Consider the following 20,251-nt stretch of genomic DNA (forward strand, 5'->3'; position numbering starts at 1 on the left):
TCGCCTCGGCTACAATTACCCGACGACTCCTCAGCATCCGCGTACACTTTCGGACGCTGCATCTCTCTACTCTCCCTTGCGCACTGTGCTTTCTTTCCTTTTCTACCCCCCCCCCCCCCCCCTCCTCCAGCGAACACCACCTTTCGACGACCCTCTTACCAGCCCACAATCATCTTTACGATGGCGAATCTTCAAAACGTAAATATATAAATATAGAACGAAAGTACGTGTGTGTGTGTGTGTGTTTTTTCTCCTCTGGTTTACTGCTTTTACCGGACCAACTATAATAAACAACGGACGTTTGCGGTTAATCGGACAGCTGAGATAATCCAAGAAAGAGAGAGAGAGAGAGAGAGAGAGAGAGAGGATGAAGAATCTTGGCGAAATCGCGACGCGAGTGGATCATTCGATTATCGATCTAGTCCGAATTTATATCGCGCTCGTCGTAGGACGAACTCATTCCGAATCGTTAATTAATTTGCATCTAACCGGCTAATTTGGCTTGACGTGTCCTATATTTTTGCAAAACGAATCTCGTGGTTTATTTCTGGAAATATCGATACGTTCGTATTGGAGTGGAAATATAGAGGGGAGTGGGGGGTTGTGGTTTTTTCTGATGCATTCGGTTGCTGGGATATGGAGGTGGTTGAAAAATGGGAATTTTGTTGCAAAAGAATCACGTAGGTGCAACGTGTCTCTGGTGACAGTAGGACATTTGTTTTTCTGTTCGCATTAAACATTTTTTCTCCCGTGTGAAAGACTCTGGCTTTGGCTGCTGGCCAGGATTCTGAGGATTCTAGTGAGGTTTATTGGGAGGGAGGGGGTAATAAGGAGGGGGACGTAAAATCCTGAAGGTGAAGGTACGGTATTCTTGCAGTTGAAGAAAAAGGGAAGAGTGAAAAAATTCTGAAAAGTTTCTTCGCCCGACAGCAGCGCGAGGGGATAAGATCTTTAAGGGGTATGAAATTCTAGAGGGAGGAGTAGCTTGATCCAGAAATTCCGGAAAGAGAGACCGTGTTACCGGGAATACTCCTACGGATCCCTCTGCTGGCCGGTAGAAATTAAGGGAAGAGGTAGAAACGTACTGGGAGAGAGAGAGAGAGAGAGAGAGATAAGATCCCCTGCATGATCCATGGTAGAAAGTGATAAAATTTTGGAAATATGTGTACCAAGCACATTCTGAGAAAAATTCAAAAAATAACCAAGGTGAAAAACGAAAGAAAATATTTCAATAATGCGCAGAATTCGTAGAAGCAAGTATTGCTGTTTTGTAAAATGTTCGAAGGAAAATTCTCAGCAATGGGGGAAATTAGTGGAAAATCGAGGAAAGTCGTGCTGGAAAATTGTTGAGCGTGGATTGTGAGGTGGAAAGCGGGAAAATTTTGGGAGGGTTGAAAGGAGGAAGGAGGGAAATTGGGGAGAGTGGTGAAAATAGAATTAAAGTGGAAATTTTGTCAACGTAGAATTTTCATATAAGAAAATTGCTGCTTGAGAGAGGGTTGAAAGAAAACTCTTAGCAATCGGTGCAAATTAGTGAAAAATCGAGGAAAGTCGTGGGAATAAAATATATAATTAAATGTGTGAATTGTAGTGAAATAGCATGGAAAATGGGAAAATTATAAGGAAAACCCCTAATGTCTTGTTGAAAAAATGATAAAAATAAAGAATTTTCCAAAAAAAATTAAAAAATCTAATTATATTATTGTCAAAAATATCGAAGAAAACAATCAAAGTAAATAAACAAAAAGCCTATAAAAAAAATGGTGAAAGTAGTAAAATGGTTGGAAAACTGGTCCTACGAAAAGGGGTAGAAAGTGGGAAGATTCTAGGAAGGTTTTGGAGAGGGGGAGAGGAGGGGGGTGGGGGCGGGCAAAGAGTGCGGTAGAATGATGCAAGTAAAGAGAAAAAGGAGGAGAGGATCAAGTTTGGCGGGCAGCTAGAGGTTATCGCGTAATGGCGCGTCAGATTGTACCGATACACGCGTGTATAACGGGTGTACAATTTATGTACACTCGCGCGTGCGTTTTCACGCGCCACGTATCTGTGGACGCTCTGTTGTTTCCTTCACCCCCCTCCCCCTCCTCATACTGCTTCGTTGAGCGTCTTCCCATTAAGCCGCGTGATAACGCACGGTCGCAAACTGTATCGACCAACGCGCGTGAAAAGTGCAAGCAAAAAACATGGCGATAGTCCACAAACTGATCTATTTAGTTATTAGCTAATCATGTAGATTTTAGTAGAAATTTTTGCATTTAAAGGTACTTAATAAACAAATGAAACACTAACTCGTTCGTTTGTGTCTTTTTAAACTTTTAGAACAAAATTATTTATTATTCACGATAAATAATAAAGTGCTTCCGTTTGTTTTCCTAGTACTCTGGAATCTTGTTAAAAAATATATAAATAATGGAATATTAATAATACAATTTTCGTAAATTCTCTATTAAAAAAAATGAAAAATCAGCTGGCTAATCGTTCGTTCCTTACGCGAGTGGAAACGTCGTAATGGTGAAGGAAAATACAGCGGTGTTAAAAGTGGGGTTGGGATGTACGATATAAAGAGAGAGAGAGAGAGAGAGAGAGAGAGAGAGAGAAGCGCAGAGGAAGCGGCAGATTTCGTGGAGAAATTTATAGACCATTTGTCTTAATTCGGCTGTGCATTCGTGTTGGGGTGAAATGAGGGGGAAGGGAACAGATGAAGAGAGGAAAAATTTCTGCTGGAAGGATTTTTGAGGAAAGAAAAGGCTCGTCTGCGAATTCCTCTTTCTCCTCCTCTTCCTCCTCCTCCTAGGAATTCCTGCTGGTATTATTCTTCCATCTGCGAGAGCCGTGGTGCGCTCATAAATAGCCGGACCGTCGTCGACGTCGTCGTCGGAGGCGGTCGTAAGGGTTTCCCTTATCTACGTCAGCGTTTCTGCTCACACGATTACCTACGACTTTCGCACCTTTGCCACTCCCTCGACCCCCCCCCCCCCCTCCTACCTTCAATTTCTTCATTTTCATCCTACGCCTCTCCTTTTACCGAATTACGAATTTTCACCACAATTTCTCTCCCTCCTGTCATTATTATTTTTTTTGCCCTCTGTGAACTCCAATTACTTTGCTCAAATTTAAGAAAAAAAAATGCAAAGAAATAAAATTTTAGCACTTTGGTCGATTGTGTTCGATTTGTATATTGAGATATTTTTTCTATTTTTATGTTTGTGTAAATTATGTAGTGCTTAATTAATTAATTTTGCTAGGTTATCTCGATCGGGAGGATTAGCTTATCAGTCTATTATTGGGTGACATAGAGTATCCAAAAGTAACGTGACCGAGACAATGGTTGCTCGTGCGTGGTTGGACTGCGCGAAAAAGAAAATCTTGAAACCTCCAAGATCTGTCAGTAAGCACGTTTCAGCTTTATTTCCTCGTAAACACCGCAAAAGCAGCTGTTTAGAAATATGAGTCTATGAAAGTCTAACTTCCCTGAGAGAAAAAATTAAACTCTCGTACACGAACCTGCCATAAAATGTTTCTATAAAAGTGCATCGGTTGAAATTTAAAAATCATCCGACTTCGTGGATACGCGGTCCAGTTAGCCGTAAATTCTAGTCGATAATTCTTCTCAATGACAGTTTTCTGCTTTTTTGGTGTAGGGATTTGAGGAAATCGTGGAAAATTCTGTCGAATTGTTTCGTTGTTCCCAAGGAGTATCTCAGTAACTTGGAATTGATTTTTTGCTGCTGTTAAATGAAGGGAAGAATTATAACAGTGCGATGTTAACGAGTAGCTAAGTATATTTTGAAAATAATCGAGTAACTAAGTGAATTTTGAAAATTATCGAGTAGCTAAGTGCATTTTGAGAATCATCGAGTAGCTAAGTACATTTTGAAAATCATCCAGTTTTATGAATATGCTATTTTGGTTAGCAGAAAATTTTGGTCGATGATTCTCTTTAGTCACGATATCCTGCTCTCTTGCTTACACTAGGATTTTTAGGAAATCATAAAAAATTCAGTCTAGTTGTCTCATTGTTCTAAAGTAAAATCTGAGTGGCCTGATATTGTTTTTTGTTGCCCTTAAACGAAGGAGAGAGCGATATAACAGTGCAATGTTTAGCAAAGTATATTTTGAAACTGTTATATATCAAAGAAAAATCTGAACAATTTGGAATTGATTTTTGGATATTAAATGGAGGGGAGAGTGATATAAGTGGAAGCTTCGAGTAATTAGGTCCATTTGGTCGAGCTTCGTGATCCGGAAACGATTGGTTTCTTACGAGAGGAATGCAAATGAAGGGTGGATGAAACCAGTCGTAAGCAGGATATGCTTGGGTGCAGTTGAGGCTTGATCGATAGCGATTCGATCACACATTGCCTTTTTCCTTCTTCTCGCTTTTTGACCATTTACTGTGGCCAAGTCTTATCCAGGAGATACCGTAACCCCATTAATTATTCCATCGGATAAGCATCTTACAAAAACTCTTTGATAGCCCATCAAATTAGACCCTACTGTTTCTTTCTAAACACTTTATCTTTTATTGTAATCTATGCATTCGCAATTATGAGAAAAAAAAATGATCAAAATATTGATAAAAAGAAATTATACAATTTAACAATAAAAACGATATTTGATCATTTGTGTAGAGCAGTAAAAATATTTAAACAAAATAGTGAGAGTTTTTAAGAATTAAAACAAAAATATTCTGTTCTTAACATCGGTTTGTATCAGAACAATGAATAGTTAATTGGTATGCAAAGAAAATCCACGCATACTCGGATATTTAAGTTGGTTAATTGAGTTATTAGGCCGTAATTACTCGTCGAAGCATTCTGTTTCCTGATCTTTTATCATTCGACATATGTAGACTTTAATTTAATTATTAATTCAAATCTCAACCGAATAATCCAATATATCGAGGTTTATTGATTTATACTTATCAACTAGTTACTTAGAATTACTGATTAATTAAGTTGTCGTTATAGCAATATGTAATTAGGCAACAAGCTGGAACGCCAAAGGGAATTTATTTATGACATTTATTGACTTGTTTAATTTATGCGTTAACATAGTTACGCGTGCTCACTCTAAGCTCAAGTATTCCAGGAACTTTTGTCGCCCCAGAAGCCAAGCGATTCAAGGTTAATGCTTAACGTACCAACGTACAAAGTGGCCGTTTAACCAAAGCCAACGCTGCAATGCCTTTAGTTTTAACACTAGTTAATTATTTCCGGGCGAGCTTAAAATCTATCGTTTTTTATTTTTAATAAATTTTGTAGAATAATAAAAAAAAAGGAGTAAATCGTTGGAAGATCAAGTTTGGATCAATTTAAGATATTTTTAAGACATGACGAGTGTGACAAGTTATATTTGTAGTCCAAAGCGATATGTATATTATTTATTTAACTAGTTTATAAATTGGAGGGGGGGGGGAGTTAGAGAAGAAAACAGGTAACGAGAGAGAGAGAGAGAGAGAGAGAAGAATATACGTCTAGCACTAAAGCAATTAATGCAAAAATTAAAGGAATGATAATAAAACAAAGAATTGTTATTTTGCTATTGTCGAACAAGTTGGTCGATGCTCTAGAACACCTAGAGGCCATCCATACGAATCTCTAGGGAGCTCCGCGATTATTCCGGGCGCAAATTTATTTTTATCAAGCTCTACCGGTCTGTTCTCGTGTAGGAGCGACAGTGTTGCCAGATTATCAAGTTTTTCCTTAGCGAATCTCGATTTTTATCCACCAGCTCAATTCTCGTGGATGACGATAAAATCAAGATCTCTCTCTGTACAATTAAAAGTTCTAAATAAATTAAATTTAATCAATATAAAAAATTGCAAAAAAAAACAACCTTGTAAGAATTTCAAATATATGATTATTAGAAAAAATTTAAAAAACTTTCAACTTTGTTTCAATAATTTAGTTTATCTTTATTTATGCATTCTTGGAATCTAAATATAGTTTTTCTTTAGGCTGTCCAAAACGATGAGTCTTATCGTGTATTTTGTTGAATACACGGGGGGGGGGGGGAGTTGAAAATTGTCAAAGATTATTAAAAACGTATCAGAATATAGTGCCATGTGTTTCCAACGTTCTCCAGTTTCCTATAGTTTATTACAATTCATCAAGTGTGCACCAAAAGGCTCACAGTGTGTGTCTCTCTTTCTTTTTTCTCTCTTCATCTCTCTCTTTCTCTCTCCGTATGTCTCGCAGCTCTCTAAAACAAATGAACTTGCTCGCTTTAGTCTGGTTAACGAGGAAAGCACGTGCTTCTGCCCACTAATGATAAATTGCTAACCGAAGCTTTCTCTCTCGTTCCCTTCCTCGGTGGTGGAAGCTTAACCGGGGAGGAGGGAACTGCAATATTTTCAAGTTGTGGATCCAGCGAGATACTTTCAGCCAAGGGGATTAGCATAACGAAAGTTGGCCCAGTCACGGCGCAGCAACGACTCGTCGCTATATACCTACAATTTCTCCTCTCGTCATGAATTTTTAATACCTGCTTCTCTTAATTCTCTCCAAGCACCGAATATCTCGCTCTTACACAATGAGCCCGATAATCATCGATCCGCCATGTGTGCGATCCTTTGCATAGAGCAAGAAGCATTTTTGTGAACGTATCATAATTATGTGATAATTCTGAAATTTTTTATGATCTAGTTGGAATTTTTGTTGATTGTTTCACGACATAGCGATGACTCGTCGTTATAGATACAATTTTTCCTCCGTTCGTGAACTTTTAATACCTGCCTCTCTTATTTCTCTCTATATATACCGATTATATCGCTGTTACATGATAAATGCAATAATCATCGATTCGCCACGTGTGTGATCTTCTTCAAGAAATAAGAAGCATTTTCATTAAAAAATAATCATCATCATTGACATAATTATGAGATAATTCTAAAGTTTTCAATGATTGAGTTAGGAAAAGTTTTTCATTGTTCCACAGCGCAGCAACGACTCGTTGCTATATAGGTACAATTTTTCCTTTCTTCGTGAACTTTTAATACCTGTTTTTCCTAATTCTATCTATGCACTGAATATCTCACTCTTACTTGATAAGTCCGATAATCATCGATTCGTCACGTGTGTGATCTTCGAGAAATAGAAAGACCATATTTTCATTAAAAAATCATCATCATCATTGACATAACTATACGATAATTCTAAAGTTTGCAACGATCGAGTTGAAATCCACTTTCATTGTTTCAATATGACGAGGAGGGCCGAAGAGGAGTACGAATTACCGTGGAAAGGTGAACGACGATTTGGAGCGAATAAATGGGCAATTTACGAGAAGGGTAGTGAAAAATTGTGGAAAACAATGAACTATGCTGATTGAGATGCGAACAATGCTTTGACCAGCGGTAACGGCAACAATGGAACAGCTGTTCAACCTCGATATTTTTTCGTTGTCCATCACGAGGCTATTCGATAACGCGAGATTATCCAGTCACGCACGATAGCCATCTAACAGAGCTTCGATCGCTTAATTGTGCCAGCGTGTTCGAGCCAGTCAGAAATTTTGCAATTTGCTCCTCTCTCTCTCTCTCTCTCTCTCTCTCTCTCTTACTCTCTCGAGCCAATTTAGACGCGCGTATCTACGCGAAAGCTTGGAAACTTCTGGCGGGAAGTTGCGAACTTTCTCAGACTTGACGATTTCCTAATTAAATCGAAATTTTGTCCAATCTCAATAATCGAGAGATGGAGACTCGAAGATGGCTCGTTCGTAGCGATTGAAACGTTTGTCCAAGAGGCTCCATTACACTGTGCGATATTTTCACACTTGGGTCGCTTTACGTTGAGAGAGATGGAAAGATTGTTGTGTAGTGTAAGGGGGGAGGGATAAGAGGGGTAAGGTGTGGAAGCTTAAGGGGGGAATCGTCTTACGAAATGGTTCGGGTGTGGAAGAGAGAGAGAGAGAGAGAGAAAGAGAGAGAGAGACATGGATGAAGCTGGTGGAGCTTCTCACTCACTCCCTCTCCTTCCTCTTCTGCCCTCTATTTCTTCTCTCACCAACGTATAGACTCTCTCTCTCTCTCTCTCTCTCTCGTACAGTTCACTCCGCCTCCACCATGGCGTTTGCTCGAGGCTAAAATAAAAACGAGACGGACGAAGAGTGCACGGGAAAGAGAGAGAGAGAGAGAGAGAGTTTTGAAGAGGGGGACGGAGGGAGGTAGGGGGTAAGAGAACGAGGAAGGCGTAGGTGAGAGGGGGTTGGGCATTAAGAGGGAAGGGTAAATAGAAAGAGAGGAGGTGCGGGTGGGTGGGGGAAGCTGAACTGAAATAAAGAGAACGGACGTGGACCATGGCGAGATGCTGTGGACGTAAAAGATAGAGAGAGAGAGGCTAAAAAAGGGAACGGAAAGAGACGCACAGAAAAGACGATAGAGTTGAATAGGGGAATAGAACTAGGGTAGAGTTAGGATTTTACTATGATTCAAGTGGAATAGAACCAGAAGAGGAACGATTAAGATGTAGAAAATTGGAGGCAAACCTATAGTGAAAGAGGTAAAATTTTGGGGTAGAAGGAGGAGGAGTGGTTCCAGGTGTGGACAAAGTGGGAGGGGGGGGGGGGCGTAATGACGTAGGAGAAGGACAAAGAGGCAAAAGTAAGTGTGAGTGTATCGGGAATCAAAGAGTAAAGTTGATGAGATGTTTTACGCAGTGCACACGAGTTAGGCAAGATAAACCTGAAAAGGGAACGGAAAGAGACGTAGAGAAGCAACGATAGAGTCGAATAGGGGAATAGAACTAGGATAGAATTAGGATTTTACTATGATTCAGGTGGAATAGAACCGGAAGAGTAAAGATCGAGATCTAGAAACATGGAGGCAAACCTATATAGAGGAAAAGATAAATTTTTAGGGAATAAGTAGGAGGGGTGGTTCTCCGGTATGGACACAACGGGGGTAGGGGAGACGTAATGACGTAGGAGAAGGACAAAGAAACAAACGTAAGCGTGAGTCTATCGGGAAGCAAAGAGGAAAGTTGATGGGATGTTTTACGCGGCACACACGACTTGGGCAAGATAAACCTGAAAAGGGAACGGAACCAGCACGAGTGGAACGAAGATGGAGAGACGTTGGCGAACGAAGAGAGACGGATAACGCCACGTGAAGAGAATAACCGTGCTTGAAGGGAACGTGCAGCTTTTCTGGTCGAGTGGAGAGAGAGAGAGAGAGAGAGAGAGAGAGAGAGAGAGAGAGAGTGAGGTAGTACTATATACCTAGCTAGGAACGAGACTGAGTATAGGAAAAGCAAAGCGAATCTACTGGACTGAGATGGAATGATAAAACGAGATAGAAAGAGTGAGAGTGTGTGTGAGAGAGAGAGAGAGAGAGAGATATAGATGCTCGCCCACACACAGGCCGAACTCTGGACGCGATTTACACGCGTTAAACCCGGCTTTTAAAAGTCATGCATGCACGCACGCACGCCAATACTTCGCTAACACGAACGAGGCAGCAGCAGCAGCATTTTTGCGCGATGCCGTAATACGCATGATTTGCACAGCTTGCCGTGCGATATTGCCATTTTTTTTCTCTCCAAACCAATGTGCGAAGTCCGTTACGTAAATGCAGCCAAGCATTTTTTTTTACCTCCATTTTCGATGCTCCGACGTCCTCCCTCCTACTCTTTCACCCCCCCCCCCCCCTCCCTCTACAATACAATCGCAAACCATCCTCTCGAAGATTGTCGATTTGGTTGCCTTTGCTGCAACAATTTTCTCGTGCCTCGAGAATATTTAAAATGGTCCAACGAATCTATCTGGATTTAATTATTATTTTTATCAGGTAAGAATGCTTCTATTATTTTCTTGTCAATATTTATTACCTTCGTCGTTTATGATTGGTTAGTGCGAAGATTCTGTTTGGCAGAGATAGTGGGTGTGAGAGGGGGGAGAGTAAAGAATTGGAAAAAACAATAGTGTGAAACGAAGAATTAGTTTGTTTATATCTTTATATAATCGTTCGATTAATTTTTATTATTAAAGTAATTAAGCGATTAGTAAAAATAACGATAAGTTATTTTGAAAATTCTGCTCTGTAGAGATATTGCATAGGGAGGGGAGGGAAGATTAAAGGAAAGGGCAAGTAAAGGGGAGAGAGAGAGAGAGAGAGAGAGAGAGAGAGAGAGAGAGAGAGAGAATAAGAGAAGACAATTAAAATTGTAGTTGGCGGTAGGAAGGTAATTGCGGCGATTGTTTCTGGCTTAATGCGGTAGTTTAGTGGCCGAGGTCAGGACTCTCCTCAAGATGATAATACAGGACGTGAATTAAGCAGGTTATTTCGGATGATTAAGTGGCACGCGTGCCTCCCCTCTCCCCGAATTGAGGTAGGCCACCTAATTAACTTCTAAACGACTTATCAATTACGGAGAGTATACCAGCCACTTTTTATCGTCGCATTCATCTTCTTCTTCTCTTCTCTTCTCTTCCCTTCATCCTCTTCCTCTTCCTCTTCCTCTCCTTCTTCCTGCTCCTCCTCCTTTCCTCTTTTTATATTATATATATACATACATACATATGAGAATGTATGGTGTAACAGATGCGATTCGAGGAACTCGTGTCGTTGATGGCTTTCGCGCTCATTCATGAGTCCCACGACAAATTATTCTCAGATTAATATCTTCGAATTCACGTATATAAATATTTATACTTCGCCCAATCAATGTATAAAAATCTACGAGACAGTCTTGAGTAGAAAAATGCAAGATAAAACGTTTCGTTCATTAAAAATGAAAAGGGACTATATAAGAATAAATTGATAGTGATTTTTATAAAATATTTTTGAATACTTTTCTCCGGACACAGATGCCTATCGTTTACTTCAATAAGGTTTTCGAGAGGTGTTAAATAGATCGTTTGTATTTGAAATAGAGTTTGATCGTGTGTCGGTGGGATTAGTAAGTGTGCATACCTGTTCGTCGCGTTCATTCACGAGTCTCGTGACAAATTATTCTCAGATTAATATCTTAAAATTGATGTATATAATTTTTGTACGAGACAGTTTCGAGTGAAGAAATGCGAAATAAAATGTTTTACTGATCAAAGAAAAAAAAGACTAAGAGTAAGTTGATAATGATTTTAAAAAAATGATTCGAAAGGAAACATTGCAATATTACGTTGTGCAGTTTTTTCGGAGCTTTTCTTCTCATACACAGATATAGCTATATATGGCTTACTGGAATAAAGTTTTCGAAGGGTGTTAAATAGATCGTTTGTATTTGAAATAGCGCTTGATCGTCGGTGGGATTTGTAGGTGTGCATACCTGTTCGTCGCGTTATTCATGTATTCCATAAGTTTGGAATACATGAATAGCTCTGGCCTGGTGCACCACGGGGAAAAAGCGAGACGAAGAACTCGCGGTTCGATCTTATTGATAAGGTCAATTTATCGCTGGCGTACGATTTATTTGCGACACATGACTGCGTTTACCTCCTTTTTACCATTTCCTCCTCTTCCCTTTTTCAGTTTCACTCTCAACTGACGTTTATTTCTCCACTAACTTCATTTTCCACGTGCTTCCCCAAGAAATTCTTCGCGTACCTCTTTAATCGCCTCAACGGCCAATTATACAATTCATTTCCTCTCCTCTCGAGACACACGCGCGCGCGATGGTTCATTGTGTAAACAAAATTCGCTAAATGAAGAAACTCTGAGACTCGCAGCTTCCGGTGTTCACAATTTTACACCTTTCTTCGTTCATTCAGAGTTTGGAATAATTTTCTGAGCATTTGTTTCGAGTAAAAATGGTAATTACAAAATTATTGAAAATTTATTGGGAGAGACAAGGTAGAACCAATAGGATTCTCGATACGAATACTATCCTTCGCTGTATAAAACAAAATTCACTCCACAAAAAATACCCTAAAAATCTCGCAACTTTCAGTATCCAAAATTTCATACCTTGCCCCATTCATTCCCAATTGAGAATAATTTTCAGAAAATAGTAATTAAAAAATGATCGATGATTTATTGGAAAAGACAAACCAATAGGATTCTCCACACAAATACAATCCCCTTGCAGTATAAAACAAAATTTACTCTACAAAAAATCTCGTAACTTCCTGTATCCAAATTTCACACCTTGCCCCGTTCATTCTCAATTGGGAATAATTTTCAGAAAATAGTAATTAGAGAATGATTGACAATTTATCGGAAGAGACGTACGCGAGGCAGGAGCAATGGGATTAGAGATTTATTCGAAGATGGAATTAATGGAGAGACGAGTATGCAAAGATGCGAGCTCGTAAATTTCTTCAGGTTCTAGCTGGAGCGATCATTTACGGTACGAATGAAATGAATTCAGCGGGGTTGGATGAGGATACCTACATACATATATATATATATACACACCTGGATAGTATGTCGCCGGAATATCTTGACACGGACCAGTTGCTAATTTAGATAAGTTTCGATGAATTTACAAGGATGAGGGGACATAAATTTGCGCGCTTTCCCTACCAGCAATCGGTATTGGCGATAAATTTCTTCCAAGCCCGAGTCTTTATACCAATGGATTTCTATCTAGGAATTTTCAGCTTCTTTCACGGAGATTTTGGTACTAAACTTTGCCTCGCGCTTCGAGAACCGGCTTGAAATTCGTTTCTGCCCGAAAAAGCAATATATACATATATATATATATATATACGTGCTGCTGGAAGGTCGTGATCCCAGAATCAAGTTTCTGCCCTACGCGCGGCAATCTTCTTTCTCAAGAACAAGTCGAACGCCCGTTATTAGCATGTAGCCCACGCTTTTGCAAAATACCTCCAAGTGGGGCCCGGTTCGGGTAAAAAAAAAAGAGAAAAAACGCCTAGCTTTCTTTTCACGTCCTGATTTATATATATATATATGTGTGTTAGTTGTGGCAGGACCATGACCAATTTCCCTGCGATTCCTCTTTTCGCAACTGGATCGGTTTAATTTTTTCTAGGAATCGCTATATATAGAATTTTGTAACTGTATTTTGTCGTTTGTATAATAAAACTAATGTAATGAATTAAAAGAATGTTTATCTGTGTACAAGTAAAATTGTAAGACAAAAATACAAAATTCATTAAGGTATTGCTAATTGTGTATCAGTGTACACAAATAACGAGCAATATTCTAATTTCAATCGTGTAATTCATCGAAGAAAAATTTTTCAAAATTCTTATTTTTTCTCTTAATTATGATTTGCTTTCAAAAAAATTTTCATCAGACTTGAATTTCCTTTTTGATTAAAAAAAAATGATTTTTGAGAAAAATTACATTATTTGAGTTTTGTATGATAAATTGTTTTGAATTTTTTATCTCAATTTATCAAATATTCTTCGATCAATAATGAAGGACGTTTAGAATTTCTCGTACTTTTTTGACTCCTTTTTTCCTCCTCCAAATAGAGCGTCGTTACAGGAATCTTTAGTCAGGCCAGTTCTGGTACATTATCGCTTCAACACCTTTCCTTACTAACGTTGTAATCAACAAGTGTTTGCACGACAGGTATTAGATATATAAATGTTTCTGCGGTAATAAATCATTAGGCTGCACGCGAGCGCGAATGATTTCTTTGCATCGTAATTGCCGCTTTGATTTATGACTAGAGTTTTTTCAACAAATAAACTCTCGCGGCTTCTTCCCGGCGTTGAATCGAGTCAGCCAAATACTTCGAGTTTAGCTTTAAACAAAAAATATAGGCTTTTCCTTCGAGCCAAATTTTCATCCCACTCGCCTGAATTTCTCTCGAATAAATTCTGCGTTATTCCAAAGTGTAATTGGAAATTGGATTGAATTACTCGTTCTATTTTAAAAACTACAATCAAATTTATTACGTTTCATCACGAGTGTCTCTATAAGCACGTAAGACTTGGCGTGAAATCCAAGGGTTTGTTTACAGATATAATTCTATCATTTATCACAAGTACGTTTAAAGCAATCTCTTTCCAAGTCTGTTCTGATTTTAATCGATCACTGTTGATTGACTGATAATTTAGAAATTACCTATATACAGGGTGTACAATTTAACTGGATTTTAGAGGATGGACGTAAAAATTCATTTATCTCGATTATTCTGTAAGGTATTTATTTTTTATGGAAAATATCTTTTTGGATCTGAATAAAAAGGACTCTACAAAAGCTGTCGCGTTAAAAATTCATACCTCTTTTAGTTACGTATATAAATAAATTTTTACCTCTCCACTCTGCGAAGAAATAAACTTTCATACCCTATATATATATATACACACACATAAATACTTTGAAATATTTGCAAAAACTCGTTAAATCGACGCACTTGGCTAATTACGCAAAGTTTATTCCAAAAGCAAATATTTCAATGTTAAAATAAAGTGTTTATTGTAAGTTAAAGGTATAGATGTACAAAAAATGTCGTTAAAAGCAAGTGTTGATAGGATAACGAGGGTATAAATAAATTATTAGAACGTTACGAAATAATGAAAGTAAAATAAGGCGATAGAAAAATGTGGAGTATAAGGGGGGGGGGGGGGAAGAGCTAAATAAATATATATATATATATTACCAGAAGTAGGATAACTGGTTTCTGGACGTTCCATATATATATATATATATATATATATATATATAGTATTTGCGTTATTTTGGTAGCAGAAAGATTCCTCGGAGCATATTCCGCGTATATCGCTGCTTGATTACGTGAATTTCGTCGGTGATCAAGAAGCGAGTTAAGCATCTTTTCCAGCAGCTAATATGCTACTCGCGTTCATTTCTTATTATCCGGGATCTGTACGGGTTGGGAATATAATAAAAAGGAAGAAACCTTTTGATACGTTTCTCCAGCATCAGTGTGCGTATATGTATGTACATAATATACACGCTCGTGTTTCATAGTACTCGAGTCGTTTAACGGTTTCTCGGAGGGATCCTAGCCAAAAACGCGAAAGGGCGCCGATAGGTCAAGGTTTCTCTTTCCATATCGTTAGTCCACTCGTTTTCCATTGAATTCATTACTCCTCGAGTCCCCTGGAACTCTCCGTGATCGCATTAAGACGCTGCTGGCCGAGTTTAACTGTTATGCTGACCGTGAAACTCCCCGGAATCCCAACCAACGAGCTTCTCTCGCCAATCTCTATCTCTCTGTCGTTCCTTCTCACATTTTCCTACCCCCTCCCCTCCCACACACCGCGTTTTTCCTCATTTCCCAACGCTGCCTCTCTCCATCCCCTACTTTACCCTCTCTTCCATGGTTTTTCACCCTGGAATATTATTACTAGCGGAAACAGGATCCTTCCATTACTCTCTCTCTCTCTCTCTCTCTCTCTCTCACCCTCCCCCCACTCTCCTTCCCTCGCGAGACAGACTTTAAACTCAACGACCGTATGAAGAAAGGAAAATACTCCCGGGACTCTCCAAACCTATTTAGACAAGATACTGAACGAATTACGAATACCGACCGATGGAGAACAAGCGTAGATATCCTCCCAAGAGCCTAGGAAAACCCGCGGAAAAATCTCGACATCGTAGTTGCGTGCTCGCGCCTCACCATTATTCATATTTCTGAAAAAATTCGATGAATGCCTCTCCATTCGATCGCCCAATGATTTTTCCTAGACACGCGTGCGCATTTTCCGAGGCATTTTCCATACATATGATTGTTGACCGATCTAATTTATCCAAAGAAGAGTTGGTGCAATGGCAATATTATGCAATAAGAAAACGATACAATTTTCCAAGTTTAAAAAGAATTCGATAGAAAAGCATTTGGAGTGGGTGATCGAAAGATTTTTCCAAGACACGCGTGCGCATTTTCCGAGGCACTCTCCGTACATGAGTGCTAACCGAGGTGATTTATACGAAAAGGAGTAAGTGGCAATATTATGCAGCAAAAAGACGACACATTTTTCCAAATTTAACAAAATCGATACAAGAGCGTTTGGAGTGGGTCACTGGAAGATTTTTCCAAGACACGCGTGCGCATTTTCCGAAAAAGAGCGTTAACTCTGCTAATTTGTACAAAGAGAAGTAGGTGGCAATATCATGCAACAACAAAGCAACACATTTTTCCAAATTTAAAAGAAATCGATAGAAAAGCGTTTGGATTGGGTCACCGAAAGATTTTTCCAAGACACGCGTGCGCATTTTCCGAACGAGTGTCTCACAGCTGGGCTAATTTATCCTTAGCGGAGGGGGGTAGTTTGGTGGTAATATTGTGCAACATGGTAGCGATGCGTGTCAGTGTGCTTCAAGAGTAAGAGTGTGGGTCGGAGCTAGAGGGACATATACACACACGCATGTGCGTGTGTGTGAGAGATGTAAGAGAAAAGAGCGGGAAAAGAGTGGATAGAATGGCGCAGGAGCTAGGGAGAGAAAAAGTGAGATCGGCCAAATTGCTGCTTAAGGAAGGAGGGCGCGACCAGACCTTGCACAACGAATACAAATGCAGTCCCTTCGGCGCGTGAGGAAACTCTTAAAACGGCAACGCCGGCGGAATCTCCCCGTGGAAGCACCCGCGACCTCCGCCCTCAGGGATTTCTGCCAGGGAGAACCGAACCGCTTTGTCGTCGACGTGATAATATTCCCCAAGTTGGCCTCCGATCGAAATTCAACCGAGATAGCCAACTTTGTAGCGCGAAACTGCTTTCGTAAATAACCACCTTGCGATAAACGCCGCTTTTTCACGCCTTTTCAATGTTTACATCTTCTCTCTCTCTCTATCTCTCTTCCAATACGTCATACTCTCTCTCTCTCTCCACAACGAAAATTTCTTCTCAACAAAAAACAAATTTTCTCTCCCGAGGTTTCTTCTTATTGCGCTACGTTTTTATTACACCGAGTGAATGAGTTTCCAAGTTTCATAATTATATAGTACTTCGTCCTGGTTAAAAGCCAGCTCAACTTGTGTACTTTCTTATCATTTTTGGAAGATTCTCCAAGTAATTGAAGTCGCGCGATGCAACCGTGGTGAACATCTTGAACCAAAATCTTTATTTGAAAATCGAAGAGGTTTTTTGAACTAAAATCTAATATTCTTTTCTCAGGGTGGTTTTTGTTTTTATTATTGAAAGTGGATGGGGTTAGAAATTTGATCATTGTTGTTTGAACTAGATTATAAGCCACGATGCACGTTAGTGCACTTTCTTATCATTTTTGGAACTTTCGAAATTATTCGAATTGATAAGGTAGAAACAAGAAGTTCATTTTGAACCGAATATTGGTAAATCGATGAGTTTTTTGAAAGAAAAATCAAAGTTTCTTTGCCAAACCTGCTTTTGTTTATATCATACGACATGGATTGACTTAAAAATTAAATAATGATTGTTTCAACCTGATTAAACGTCAACGCATGTTGGTGCACTTTCTTATCATTTTTGGAGCTTCCGAAAATAATAATCGAACTGGCACGATAGAACCAAGACGATGGTCTTGGACCGAAATATTTACTAAGAAATCCAAGTTTTCTTATCTGAACCAAACAGTTGTGCCGCGAGTGTTTCCTCTTTTTTTCGCGCTCCGTACTACTTGTGCCATCTCAGCGGATTCCGAACGCTCCTCTGAAACGTCATCTGTAGCGTTTCTTAGGTTAAACGTCGCTAATGGGGCAAATCTCCAAGATTACTTTCTCAGACTGCAGGAATTGTGAATCGGTAACCTCTTCCCTCTCTACTCCCCCCGGAAGCAACCGTTTAAATAATTATTCGATAAATGGCTTTGTGCTAGAAATTTAATTCAACTTTCAATCCTTAATGGATATCCGATGCAACTAAGCTGGAGAACACTTATTCACTTTGCACGAGCAGAAAAGGAATCCCCTCCTTCAAATAAATATTTACGAGCCGCGATTCCCTTATTTCTCTCTAAATAGAGCACCAAAATTCCATTCCGACTCTCCACACTTTTTCAATATCAAACTCCATCGCTCCGAAAACTCAAAAGCCACGCGAGACGCTAATTCCTCGCTTTATTCTTAATCCTGAACAATCTCGACCCTGAAGAAACGATTTTCGCATCTCGAATCGCGGGTTTTCCTTCGGAAAATTGTTTAAGAAAATTTTGCAAGGAATTGTGCAGTGTTTTCTTCTATATAACAGCTTATATATATATATATATATATATATATATTGATTGGTCGAACGGAGGGAAGAGAGGGACTTACATTTTGTAATGATGCTGCATGTGGTGTCCAAGATGCATATCTGCGTGAGGTTGCTGCATGTGTTGAATCTGTTGCTGTTGAAGAAGAGCCTGATGATGGTGGGTCTGCGGAGGATCCAAGCTGGAGGCACCCAGCAAAGTGGCGCTCTCCCTAAACAACGTAGCCACCTGCATTGTGTGTGTGTTTTTGTGTGTTACCGCTGGAAAATCAGCTGTCGACTCACGAAAAAGCACAAACCCCGAGCCTCGCAACGATAAACCTCCTCACTTGCTCGTGAAACGAACAGCAGTTTTCTAGAAAGCCAACTGCGCACGAGGGCCACCGATTGCTGTCCGTTGCTGATATTCCCCAGCTGACCTTGATGCTACGATGCCAAAAACAAACTGGCACCGTTTCCAGATCAGACCAAACTGCTGAGAAACTGGATCTGCTACCATTCACTCTTATTATATTATATATACATATATGTATATACTTGAAGAGAAGCAAAAAGCTCCAAAAGAATTCTAGAAATGTAATCGTCGTTGGACAATTTCCCCTACGAGATCCCAAAAGTTTAACAAAATCGTTGGAAAATCTCGGCTCGACCAAACTCGAGTACAACCCTGTATCCAAGCTTCGTCAGGGTTCTCTTCGGAAAGCCCCTGGACGTTTCAGCAAAGTGATTTTCACTTGTGTCGATAATCCTAAGATTCTTCAGGTCCCTCCAGACGCACCTTATCTCTTTCGAATTTTTCTAACGACCCAAAAGGACTTTTCAAGGTGATGCGTTCACGGCTGAGGTGTACCGGTGAACGTTCCAGCTCGAGGGATGCGATCGTTAAAGTTGCAGCCGCGACGCTGTTGGAGCGACGGGAGTCTCGGGAGCGACGGGTAGGAGAAGAGATTGTCCCGGAGACTCGGATGGTTTTCACGAGTCGGACAGCGTGGGTTTCGGAGCTTAGTCCAGAGGAATCTGAAGGTTTTGGAGCGTCACCGGCGAGACCGGCGCCGCCAGCCCCTTCATCCTCGTCGCTGGCTCCGTTTTTCTGCCCGGGAGCATCCTCGAGAACTGCCGGAGAGTGGCCGTTGTCCTAGCGAGGGAGCAAAAGCTGCTTGGGGAATTTTTGACAGTTCAATGGTCCATCGGGTCGGAACGCATCGTTGGCTCGAAAAATCTTGGGATCAGTGGCCGCCGACGGTTCGAGAGCGAAATTCTTTCCGTCTCTCTGCTGCTCCTACCGAGAAGCCCCTCTCCCCTCTTCTCTGCTCTCCCCCTGCCTCACCGTTTTCACGACGACTCCAACAGCGGCTTCGCAGAGCCTATCCGCTCGAAAGCCGACTTGTCGCGAGTCATTTTTGCCCGGCGTTATCGCTACACCCACGCCCTACAAGGATAAAGCGTCCCTCTCTGTCGCTCTATCGCTTCGGCGTGTCTGTATATATATATATATATATATACTATATATATATAATATACATGTAGGCTTCTCTCTCCCCCTCCGTCCCCCTCTATCTATCTCTCTCTCTCTCTCTCTCTCTCTCTCACTCCCTCCACTGGCGCTCTTCCTCGCGGCGAGAACTCGAAAAACACACACGCACAAACACCAACTGATACTACAGACCGAGAGAGGCCGCTCTCGAAATAATCCTACGGGAATCCTCGGCCACGTCCAGAGCACGGTAGAATCGTCACTGCAAATCCAAAGAATAGTTGTCGGTGTTCGATCGCCTCGCAGATTGTTTTCCGAGTTGTTGGAGTTGTGTAAACACACGCACGTACGGTAGAACGAAATGTTCGCGGTACGAGAGTCGGCACCGCACTGGCGAACTGGCGCTGGCGGCCCGAGCCACCGAACGAGCGGCTGGCTCCGCGAGCGCTCGGCGGAGCTCGCCGGCTCTCGGGACCACTCGGCTCGCCTCGCGGAGTCGGCCGCCTTCGGATCAGATCGGCTTAGCCTCGAGGCGGCCACGCTCTCTCCGCAACCATTGGGTCCTCTTCGCACGAAAACGCCTCGCTTTTGCGCCAAATACTTTAACCAAAATTATCGATCCTTCCTCGTAAATATCTCCGCAAAAATTACACCACTCCGTACGCGATTAATACGGTAATCTTCACTCGATATTATCCGTAATACCACGCATGTTTCCTCGCAGCGCTCCAAAAC

At 40.6% G+C, this 20,251-nt stretch overlaps 1 protein-coding gene across 1 annotated transcript in view; it reads right to left on the reverse strand.

The window, feature by feature from the left end:
* Positions 1 to 19,936, reverse strand: part of Tdg (Thymine DNA glycosylase) — a 73,283-nt gene extending 53,347 nt beyond the window's left edge. Inside the window, exon 1 of the mRNA XM_066732611.1 lies at positions 18,105 to 19,936. Within this exon, the coding sequence (XP_066588708.1) occupies positions 18,105 to 18,277 (173 nt within the window). The 5' untranslated portion in view covers positions 18,278 to 19,936. The remainder of the gene's footprint in view (positions 1 to 18,104) is intronic.
* Between the last annotated feature and the right edge of the window lie 315 nt (positions 19,937 to 20,251).

Source organism: Prorops nasuta, unplaced genomic scaffold (genome assembly GCF_024137725.1).
Source record: "Prorops nasuta isolate Cenicafe-Biocafe unplaced genomic scaffold, Cenicafe_Pnas_1.2 PNAS00010, whole genome shotgun sequence".
NCBI classification, from domain to species: Eukaryota; Metazoa; Arthropoda; class Insecta; order Hymenoptera; family Bethylidae; genus Prorops; species Prorops nasuta.